Source organism: Curcuma longa, chromosome 11 (assembly GCF_044706935.1).
Source record: "Curcuma longa cultivar G26 ecotype Majalengka, Jawa Barat chromosome 11, ITB_CL_G26_1.1, whole genome shotgun sequence".
Lineage (NCBI taxonomy): Eukaryota > Viridiplantae > Streptophyta > Magnoliopsida > Zingiberales > Zingiberaceae > Curcuma > Curcuma longa.
In genome coordinates, this window is record NC_133871.1 from 19,375,938 (window position 1) to 19,387,892 (window position 11,955).

The following is an 11,955-nucleotide window of genomic DNA, read 5'->3' on the forward strand; positions in this document are numbered from 1 at the left end:
AAGTGATTAGGAGCTTAATTAGGGCCCGCGCTTTAGAATCGTTTTAATGCATGCGATGCTCATATCGATCATTAATTAACATTGTCAGTCATCATTGATGACCGTACCTTTTTTTACTCCACAATATTATTAATTAGCAAAATTTAATTTTCTATAGTTGAATTGTAATTAGAATTCAAGCACCCAACTTAATTAATTCTTCGTTATTGAACAAATAAGTTATTTAATTTTTAAAATATGTGACAGTGTTGCTTATGTATATTATACGTAAATCAATTTAAAAATCTAAACCAAAAAAATTTATAATAAAATTATTGATTTGTTTTTAATTAAAATTAAAAAGTCATCCTTTATTTTTCATGTAAATGCATTCCATTTTAAAAAATATTAAAAAGATATCTTATCATATTTTTATTTTAAAAACCTTTATTAGTTACTATAATATTAATATCTAGAAGTATAATTGCAATATGTTATCATATTTAAGTGACATCAAAACAATAGAATAAAACTTTAATAATAATAAAATAAAAATGTTTTTAATAATTTTTTTACCCAATATTTTTTTTATTTTTATGATTTGACATGTACCGCGAATCTTCAACCCATTGCCTCACGCGTTGGATTTCTCCTCCCTCCCTTTCCCCGATCGGACTTGGACTAACTCGCCCTCGACCCGGCCGAGGCAACTCGATCGCCGAGCTTGGCCGCTGGGATCCCCTCTCCTCCGCCGTCGAACTCGGGCGACCACGCGTCGCCTCTCCCGCAGATGGGTTGCTCCTCCTCTCTTCCAGGTTCCCCTCCAACTTCTCTTCTCTTCTCTTTTGCGTTGTGATACATTTTCCCCCTTCCTGATCTCTGTACCCTTCAATCCTCCCGATCCTCCAATTCTCAGGTAGGTCTGTGCTTCTTTTTGTGAGAATTGTTCTTTTCTCCTGGTTGTAGAAACGTTAGGAGTGGGTTGTGCATATAATTTACGATATGAAACCTCGCACCTTTCGAATTTGCTGTGTCGATTCTGCATTGAGACTATTGATGTATGCTTAAGGGTGAATGACTTTTTGATCGGTGTTCCTTGAAATACTGGGAGAAAAAAATTGCCTTTTGGCCTCACGTTTTTTTATTGATCGGGGTGTGATAGGAGCTCCCTAGGGGGTGGTTGTAGAAATGTTGGACGCTAATGGAGGTCAGCATCTATTGTTTAAGAAGTATGGCGTATCTTTGGGATTAGGTGAAACAAGTTTTGTTTTTAAAGATGATATAAGTACCAACAAAAACGACGACTGCAACAGGTGTTAATCTCAACTATTTGAAGCGGCTTTATGGATCTTATACATCTATTGAACTCTGCATGCTGCGTATGATTATAACAACACAAGTCACTGATGACAATCTCAAATTGGATGGAAAAGATTGAGAGTTACGTACGCTTTGACAACTAGCATAAATGTCTATATTTTATGAGTATGAATTTTAATCATATATACGTGTATTTAGATATTTTAGAATGAATCCATAGATTTGGTGGGATTATGGGTTCAAATTGTGATGATTTGGGATCATGCTCCGTTGTCTAGCATCTTTTGGCACTGAAGAATGTGGATTGGAATACAAAGGAGGGAGTTATGTGTTCAGAATAGGTATTAGGAAAAGAGAAAAAGGAGAAAATATAGGTATTAAAAGTCATTTAGCTAGCAAATAAATTGTATCCCAGTTTACAAGTGATGAAATGGCCGATGGGTTTTGTATAAGTTGCTATGATCACTGCTGTTGTTGGCTAAAAATGAGGAGCAGACTTGGGACCTGAGTATTTGCCAGGGAAGACAACGAATCCATGGAGGAAGGAAGACAATTGTGCACCCAATTTTGCGCAGAAGTAGGGAAGGAATCAGGATATCTATGTCAATAGCCTACTGTTCTTTTAGGTAGCCCTAAAAATTGCATCTTTTTCCTTGTGATCCCCTTATCTCCAATTGGAAATATCATAACCTAATTCTAGAGAGTCAACTGACAAGCTTCCTTTGTGGCTACAACAGCTTGCTTTTGAACAGATGAGGGATCACATCTTTCCTTCATAGAACAGGAGAGGGAACTACGGCTAGTAAGCAGTATTTTAATGATGGTTAATTTAGACTTTTGGCCTTCTTTTTGTTCATATTTCTTATCACATAATCAAAGGAAGGGATGAAAAAGAAGGGTTCGTCCTTCCATGCTATGATCCCAACTAATCCACGATTCTAGTTCCCTTCTTTCCTCCCCTCCCCTTCACTTCCCTCCCTCACTTCCCTCCCCTTCAATTATATTGTCTCCAAGTAAGATGATACTTGAGTGAACAGGCATAAGCAACATTTTTTATAGTAGCATATTTTTATTTATCAAGGAATTTACAATTCAAAAGATAAATTTAAAAATATTCTGTTTCTGTTTGTGAGTTTGTAAGACATTAAAATTATTATATTTTATAGGAAGAATGCTTGTTAAATAAGCTGGAATTTGGTTTTGTTGATACAATCAAAATATGGTCAAGTTGTTCTTTAGAGTTTTTTTGCTTGTCATATATTTACCACGAGTTGAGAAAAACTAGATAACTTCCCTTTTTCTCTAGAGTCCCTTTATGTGCAACAACTTGGTAATTTAGGAGCAATAATAGATAGAACTCCTCTGAATCTTGAATATAAAACCAGAGTATCCAACATGCAAGGGGCATGCATTTTAGTTTCTTTTAGGACTTCAGGATTTTGCATATATTTCCCCTTTTTACTTTCTTATTTAATAAGGATAAATGAATGAGATTTTGTTCAGTTACTAATTTTTGTCTGTAAACTCTTCAATGCTACAAGTCTTTTATTCCTCATATATGTTTTCTAGCAATATAAGAAGAGAACATATGACCTTGTAAAATGTGTAATCATATTTCTCATTGTGGAAATGAATAACAGCTTTTCTTCCCTGTACCGATGTTTTTATTATTTGCCTTGATAATTGGCAATTTTGTGGTTAACTTATGGTAGTTTTGATTGATCACTTGCTGAATGGACTCGTTTTGCAAGAAATTTTAATCTGTCTCATTCTTCCATCACTCTACATACACATGAATGTCAGTAGTACTTTGCATTTCCAATATTTTATTCAACTGTTTAATTATTGCATCATTATTATCATATTCAATTACTGTCAATGGAAAATCAAATGATTGTTGCTTTGATTTAGAAACAAAATAATCTAATTAAGTGTGCCTAACAATTATCAGACAGAAATGCTGGAAGTTTGGGTGGTTTGAATGGTGAAAATTCAATGGCCTCGGACCCAAAAAACTTACGTGTGAAGGTATGTTGTTTGTCTTTCCTATTTTGCAATATGAACTTCAACCATGATCCCAATTTTATTGCAAAATCTATTTCTTCCTGAAGAAGATTTACTATTTGTCAATTTAATATGTACTTTCTAGAAGTCTCTTAGTCTCAATTCTTTTGTAATTCAGTTTCCTATTTAATTGAATAATTATTCCATGCTTGTTTTTTTGCCCTCCTTGGGTGTCCTGGGCTTCACTTTTTAGTTTCTGTTCTGATTCATTGTGTATATCTCTACTACTGTATCAGTGATTTTTATGTATGCAAATGTAGCGTATTTCTTAACAGAAGTTGGAGAATGAAGTAGAGTCATGCCCTTATCAGTTGTATTTGCTAATACATGCTCAAGTTTGTATACAATAAGCAGTTCACATTTTGTCATCATATGTTTGTTCTTCATATCACTTTTTTAGTTTATTTATTTGAATTTCTAAGGTTATCTGAAAGATATAGTTTTAGTTTGTAAAAAGGGGGCCATATAGAGCAAAGAGGGTGCAGGATTGACAAGTATTAGATTCAAGAGTTAATTGTTTCCATTTAGTGTTATCTTTCAACAATTGCCCAATAAAGTTCACCAAACTTTTTTTCCCCAAGATGCATTAATTTTCTAATAAATAATTTCACAGCATAATTAAACAAACTGATTGATTTTGATGCTAATGATATTTCATCTTTACAGTTGGTATTGTTAGGTGATTCTGGTGTTGGTAAAAGCTGCATAGTTCTCCGCTTTGTTCGTGGTCAATTTGACCCTACTTCAAAGGTAATGCTTTCTCGAAGCAATCTAACAAATGTTGTGTAGGTATGAGTTAGAACACTTCTTCGTGTATTTACAATGATCCCATTTACATAATACAACATCAATAGCATTAGGATAAAACCTGCTGCTTGATAAAAAAAGTTCTGTCTCTTTGATTGGATGAAAAGCTTGATAATCTGTTTGGAGGTTAGAGTTCACATAATTTAAGAAGCGCTATATGCTAAATAGTCTAGTATTATTAGTATAGACTGAAGAAACAATACGTGAAGTGATTCACATGCATCCACAGATAGTTTTTGAGAGCCTCACCTAGATAAGAGGACGTAGGAAGTACTAGAGAGGAAGGCCAAGAAAGCTAGAAAGCTTTCAGCACTTGACAATTTTTTCCATTAAGCAAAATTGTTGAACTAAGCAATGGGGGAAAAAACAGGTTGAGCTTAAATAATTTCAGTTATTTTATTATTTCTCTGCTCTCTCTGTTTAAGTTCTCCTATAGCAGTAATTTTGGTGATTAGTGCTGATTGTTTGATGACTTTCCACCAATATAATTTCAGTTTATTGCGCTACACTCCCTGCTTCGCTGTTTAGTTTCCTCTTTTATACTACTTTTTTTTTTATTACTTCAGATATTTGATGTTTTTTTATTTGATTTACTTAGGTAACTGTTGGCGCATCCTTCTTATCCCAAACATTAGCCTTGCAAGATTCCACGACGGTTAAGTTTGAAATATGGGATACAGCTGGACAAGAGAGGTGAATGATGGAATTATTAAGGTTTAAATTATATTTCTTGTTGTATAATGTTCCATATTTATTAAATTGTTGTGGTTTTGTAGTATTTCTTGGCTACAATATGTATAGGATGAAATTTCTGTTTCTTTTATTTTACGGGTGATTGTGCTTTGTGTGTCTTTGTCAATTCTCAAGATTCTATGAGTAATGTCTCTTGTTTTGATGTACCAACTATAGGTACGCCTCACTGGCTCCTCTTTACTACCGAGGAGCTGCTGTAGCAATTGTAGTGTACGATATAACAAGTGAAGAAACATTCAAAAAAGCACAATATTGGGTGAAGGTATCATTCATTCTTTGACTTGATACTCTGACTGATCTTTCTGGATGGAATATTTTACTGCTTTCTATATGTTCCATCAAGTTCAAGCTGCTGAGATGTCACAGAGATGTGAGCTTTCATCTTGCAGCCTATAGATGCCTGATAGAACTCATAAGATGGAGCTTTATTTCCTCTGCTACACAAATTTATATTCATGATCTTCTATAGCATTGAAACAATAAAATGTGTAATTGAAATAGTAAGACAGCTGACTTTGCTTTCCATACTTGACAGCAGATAATGATCCTTGCAAGGCCCAATTTTTTTTCTAGGTGGTGTTGATGGTTTTTATTGTTTCTCAGCAAGTTCCTGGGAAGAAAAATTAGCTCTCCTTTAGTCACTTTACAAAGAAGAAAAAAACAATGTAAAGGAGACTGTTTTTTTGGCTTCTCTTTTCATGAAGTTATTTTGTCAGTTTATTTCTTTTAAGTTTTCAGAGCTCATATGTAAGGGAGTCAAAATCCTATATGATTTATAATCTTGTTTTCCTTGTCAACATCAGCTAGGCTGAATCATGCTCTTGACTAACATCCATAAAATAAATATAAATTTCAGGCTCAAGCTTTCATTAGTTACTCTGGCATGCTAATGTGGTTGAAGTACCATCTGAATGTACTTTGATAAATATAACATGTAATAACTGAGAATGCTATGATGCTTACATTCTTCAACTTTATTAGTTATTCTGATCTCATCATTCTGGGTCTTATGGGGATGTTTTGGCAAACAAAAGTATTTTGCCAAGTTTAATTTGCCTCGAGTATTTGAAAGGTAACTATAATGTATTACAAGTACAATTGAATCATGTGAGTGAGGTATATTAGGTTACATAAGGAAAAGTTTGTGTCTGCAACTGCAGTTAAGCTTCTTCAATCCTGATTAATTCGTCAGCCTGACCTGTCAAATTTATAGGTATATAATTGCATGTTGAACAGGAACTTCAGAAGCACGCGACTCCTGGTATTGTCATGGCATTAGTTGGTAACAAGGCCGACTTGCAAGAAGATAGGGTTGTCTCATCTCAGGTTTGCAATACCTTCTGATTGATTTTGTATCTTTTTGACCTTGATCAGTAGCTCTGTCCTTAAAGTTCATTCATTGAAGGTTGCCATGGAGTATGCAGAGAGAAATGGCATGTTCTTCATGGAGACTTCGGCAAAGACAGATAACAATATCAACGAACTTTTTGAGGTACATATTCATGTGGAGCAAACTATTTTCACATTTGAATGCCACATTCTCTCTCTCTCTAAAACATTATATCCAATATCAATTAGGTAGCTATTTATTATGAAAGAACCACTTTGTTTGCTTTTAGCATCGCCAATCAGTTTTTATGTTGTTCCTTAAGATATTACCATAGCAACTAAGGGTTTGGATAAGAATCTTATGTTAAGACCGTTATTATTATCTAGGGTTCATGCACTTTGACCTTGTTTTCTGCATTAGCTTTTCATTTCAACCCTTCAACAACAGCCATAGGCCATTTGCTGTAAAACTGGAAAGAACCATCACATAAAGAAGCCAAATTCTAATAGCAAATTGACATTTGAAGTACCTTGTTTGAGATTATTATTGTCCTGTTTGAAAAATAGCGAGTATAACCATGGTTTGAAATATTATATTATGTCGGATGACACGGTCAAAATATATTATTTTGATAAAATTCTGAAACTTAGTACTGCTTGACATAGACAATGTTACTTGTGTCACTGTGTTAATCATCTATACTGAAACAAGACTGCTCTAGTTAAATATTGAAACTTGACACGGTTTGGATTCTGAACGTTGAGTATAACCAAGCATCAATGTATGTTAGAGTTGCAGTCTCCAGCTAGAATGATACAATTTTGATATCATGCCACGTTGACAACACTTTTAGCCATATTTCAAAGCATGTAGATACCAACTATCACTCCAAATGTAAGTCTATTGCAATTAGAAATCAATTTTATTACAATTTAAAGCACTAAATTACAAAAAAAAAATTATAAAAATCTCGTTTAATGATTTACCACCAGAATACTTTTCATAATGGACGAGAGCAATGGTTCTTGTAGAATTATAGTATGATCAATTATATAATTTTTCAAGTCTCAACTTAAATAATGCTGTCAGGACATCTTAGATTTGAGTTAAAATTTCCACATATCTTTAAATAGAGTTAGACTTGGAGTAACACAGCTTGAATTGAAATAAACATCTGCATAAGATATGGATATATCTCATTTTTTCCAATTTTAACTTTACTCCTCTTTGTTATTGCTGGTGTTATGATCGTGCTTCTCTTCCCCTTCCATATCTGTTCGTAATATTTCAACTTGTCATGACCAACAAATAAAATCAAGAAGACTTATCTCGTCCAACCTAACACAGCATATTTTTCGATATATTTTTGCCGTTGTCAATTGATATTGATTGACACTCAAAATCATGAAACAAAAGGTAAATGAGTGTGACTTTCCAAATCTATTTATCAGGAACACAGTTTGACCTGCTGTTTCAAACTTTTATTCTGCTGCTTTTTTAAATCCTTAAACTCTAATATCAAATTCTTTCTACATCTTCAACTCCTGGTGTGACGAATGCTATCCTCCACTATGTACACTCGCATATAATTTTCCATAATTCAACAAGGTCAAAATTTTTCCTAAGCCATTCTTGAAACAAAATGCATTCATAATATGCTGTCCTCTTGGCAAAATGTTTTCATTTCAGGAGATCGCAAAGAGGCTTCCTCGGACATCTTAATTGTGCGACAAGATCTGCATGATTTTATTTAGTAGCACGGCAAAAAAATGTTTGAATCGTATCTCGTGCAATCTTAAGTATCAAATTCTATTATTATTGTATTTAGTTCTTCGTTGTTGCTACTCATGGTGAATGGATATAGTGCATAATATGTATACATGCTAATTCATTGTATATTTAGAGATGTTGGAAAATTATGAGCGGTGCAATGATAAAATTGTTAGTCTTTAAAATAGTCTCATATAAAATAGAATAAGATTGTATATAATAGATCGTTCTTTGAGATTTTTCATTGATTGATTGATGAGAATTTTATGGACCGGCCTACTCTTTTGTGTTTCATCCGGATGTCCAGTGAGTACAGCTCAACAGTCATATACCTCCAACTCCAAGTGCACTACAGTCCTAATTAAGATGGGTCCACCGAACTTCAATAATACACATGACAACAATATAATATCATTCACACCATTGTTTTAATGACTGCAAAATTAAATAATAGGAGTGTTTGTGAATCTAAAAATTATAAAATTATCTTTTGATAATAAATTATTTTTTAAAAAATAATTATTTAGAAATTTTGGAGGCGAAGAGGACAGAAATTTTTAAGAGATGGAGGGCCAAAATGAAATTTTCTTTTCTTCAAGAACTCTACGGTTATTATTTGGTTGCTGAGATCTGAACCCGCTCCGCCACCGGCACCGCCGCCGCTGACGGCCACAACAGCACACCGCCATGGCCTTGACCTTCAGATCGACGAGTCCCCTGGGAATTTCTCAAATCCTATGCCAATCCATCCTCCTCTTCCTCAAGGCCGGCCAGCTTCTCCTCCCCCTCTTCCTCCTCTCCGTCCTCTGCTCCTCCCTCCTCTTCTACTGTTACTACTCCATCGCCCCAATCCCCCTCGACCTCGCTGCCAAGATCTCTATCCTCCTCGAGGAAACCAAGCACCGCCCACCGAACCTCATCCCGTCCATCGTCAACGACCTCAAATCCTTCGCCGCCATCGCGCCCCTCATCTCCCTCTTCTCCTTCTTCTCCTCCCTCTTCTCTCTCTCTCGTCCATCTACACTTTCGCCGCTGCCTACACCGACACAGATTTGACCCCCGACGGCCTCCTACACCGGATCGCCTGCCGCTGGTACCAGACTATGGTGACTCGGCTCTATGCGGTCCTCCTCGCCGTCGGCATTGCCCTCCTCTCCTCGTTCGCCCTCGCTTCCGTCGCCCTCGGCTCCCTCTCCGACTCAATCTTCTTAGCCTTCCTCGTGGCCTTCTTGTACCTCTACCTGTCGACTCGGTGGCGCATGAGTCTCGTGATAGCGACCGTGGAGGAGACGTGGGGGATCGGTGCTCTCTCCTGGGCGGTGAACCTCTACTTGGGGAACAAGAAAAGAGGTGTTGCCCTCACCGCCATGATGGTGACGATGAAGGCGGCGATCTACGGCGCATTGTTAATGGGGCTGGTGATGGCCTCAGAACCGACGAAGCAGAGCTGGATGGGCCTGGGGTGCGTCGTGGCTGTGGTGGATGCGGCCTGGAACTTGTACACCATGGCGGTGTACACCGTGTTCTACTACGAGTGCAGGAAGAGCCATGGGCTTGACAGCATTGGCTCGTTCGCTGCTCTTGTGAGTGTGAACGCTGTGGCATATTGAGGTGCGTCCTTCTTTTCCTACATTAATCATTGATACATATGTTTATATGTTTACTTGAAAGATAATTTAGCTGCACAAAGTATAAAAAAACTTTTTTTGGGAGGAATTTCAAATTTCTCAAGCATCTCAAAGAGAAACCCACACTTTGCTCTGCAATCAAATAACAGAAAACCCTCTCTTGTGAATGACACAATTGAGCATAGCTTAACTTATAGTATTGTTTAACATACGTTTGTGAAACCCTCATGCTGCTGTTTTTATCATCATGCTCCTTTAGAGATCTTCAAACTAAGCCCTCTTTAGAGATCTTCAAACTAAGCCCGAAGTTAAAGTTTAGAGGTCCTTAGGACCTTTCTGTTGGATGTAAACTTGTATCAGACATGGACTACTTTGACTTCTACGAGTGTTTTGTTCCTTGCAATCAGAGTTGGAGGATTCAAAAATCCAGCTGTTATGGAAATTTTCCTGTACAAGAAGAGTTCATGCACAATAACCTTGTTTCCTGTGGAAACATATATTACAACCCTTCAATAGCCACAGGCCATTTGTTGTGAAATGAGGACAATGACATGATGTTCCTGCAAATTTACATATGAATGACTATGGCTTAAAGTATCTTAGACTTTTAATCTTCCTATGAAATGCTATAATTTTAGTATACCTTGATGTACTTCAAAGTAGATGGATTCAAATTAATTATTATTTTAAAATTCTCATCCACTCTTGCTTGTTTCTAAATATAAACTTAGAGAGAGTAAAAAAATCTAATACCAAAATAATTATGATGCATTAAATAAGACTAAGGGTTCCTATAACATTATAGTAAAATCAATTTAATGCTCCATTTTGTATTAGATTTGGTTTCTCTACATTTTTCTTTACATAAGTTATAGCTGGAACAAAACATAAGTACCAATTATGATGCATCTTAATTTTCTGATTTTACTATCACTCCTTTTTGTTACCACTGTTAATGCTCCGATTAAGCTCTTCCCAACTAAGATCTTCACAATGAATTACTGAACCAGTCAAGACATCACATGTCTTTGTTGACACAATAACAATAACGTTGCTGGCATGGAATCCATATCAGTGGGCGGCGCAGCCTATCGATCTGGCATTTGAAGCCGCAATGCGTATGACTTCCCAAATCCATTTATCAGGGAAACACTTTTCAATGATACCTGCTGTTTCAATAACTTTTTATGCTTGTTCATTTATTCCTTTTCTACTATAAACTTCTTTTTACAGCTTCTAATCGTGTGATGAAATGATATCTTCCACTATGTACAGTCACATAACAAAATTTCCACGATTTAACCGGATTTTCACATAATTTCAAACAAAAATGTTCTTTTTTCCCCCTCTGATCAAATCGTTCTTATTTCAGGAGATTGTAAAGAGGCTTCCTCGAACATCTTAATTGATGAGATCTGCAAGATTTTATTTTAGTGGATTGAAGTGCTGTGGCTACTGTTAAATCATTTCCTATCCAGTCCCAGATATCAATTTCTAGTGTTGTATTATTCTTCTGCTCTTGATAATTTTGTTTATTTTTAGTCATGGGCTATTAACTAGTTTATGAATATGATATAATGTTATGTTTTTTTTAATCATTTTTAACTGTGTTGATAAAAAAAATAGATTTCATTTGAACAAAATAGTCCAAATAATTTGTAGGCAGACAAAGTAGAACAATTCAGAATTCCAGTCAGTAGCTACACGTGATCCATCATGCTTATCAACTTCTAGTGGAAAAATGATTATTTCCATCTCTATCAAGCCTAATCAGCACAATTTCTCATGGATTTTGATTCCGTATATAGAAATATGCGTCAAACTGATTTATTAAAATAATCGTATGCATTTTTTAATAATTTAAATATTTAATTTTTATAATTCAATTAATTTTGAAGATAATCCATTCAGTCTCATAAAATTTTTTATTGAATAGATCAACATGTCATAAATTTTTTAAATTTAAATTTCTCAGGTGTTGGTCATATTTCAATTCATCGAATGGAGTACCGTTGTTATTAAATCGCTATCGCCCCCACTTTTTTGCATTTTTGTTATGATTCAAAATATTTTAATGGACTAAAAGTCACTTTAAATTATAAATTAAAATCACCATAAGATTTGCTCTCGTAAACAAAATCCTAACTAAATCAACTAAAAACATCAATAATAAATTATTTATCTCTACTTATTTAAGACCTAAAAAACACTGTTTATTTGCAAGAAAGTTTGAATTTAATAAAAAGGTTAAATCTTATTTTTAATATATTTTTAATACAATTTAAAAAAATAAATTTACCTTCT

General features: G+C 35.1%; 1 protein-coding gene and 1 pseudogene across 1 annotated transcript; both read left to right on the forward strand.

The window, feature by feature from the left end:
* The first annotated feature begins 628 nt into the window (after positions 1 to 628).
* LOC141838254 (ras-related protein RABF1-like) lies at positions 629 to 8,132 on the forward strand. The gene is made up of 8 exons (XM_074725676.1): positions 629 to 794; positions 3,251 to 3,327; positions 4,030 to 4,113; positions 4,769 to 4,863; positions 5,080 to 5,185; positions 6,160 to 6,249; positions 6,329 to 6,415; positions 7,943 to 8,132. The coding sequence occupies exons 1-8, from the start codon at positions 770 to 772 to the stop codon at positions 7,973 to 7,975; spliced, it is 597 nt and encodes a 198-aa protein (XP_074581777.1). The 5' UTR covers positions 629 to 769; the 3' UTR covers positions 7,976 to 8,132.
* A 508-nt stretch (positions 8,133 to 8,640) lies between these two features.
* On the forward strand, positions 8,641 to 11,249 carry LOC141841461 (uncharacterized; annotated as a pseudogene).
* The last annotated feature ends 706 nt before the right edge of the window (positions 11,250 to 11,955 follow it).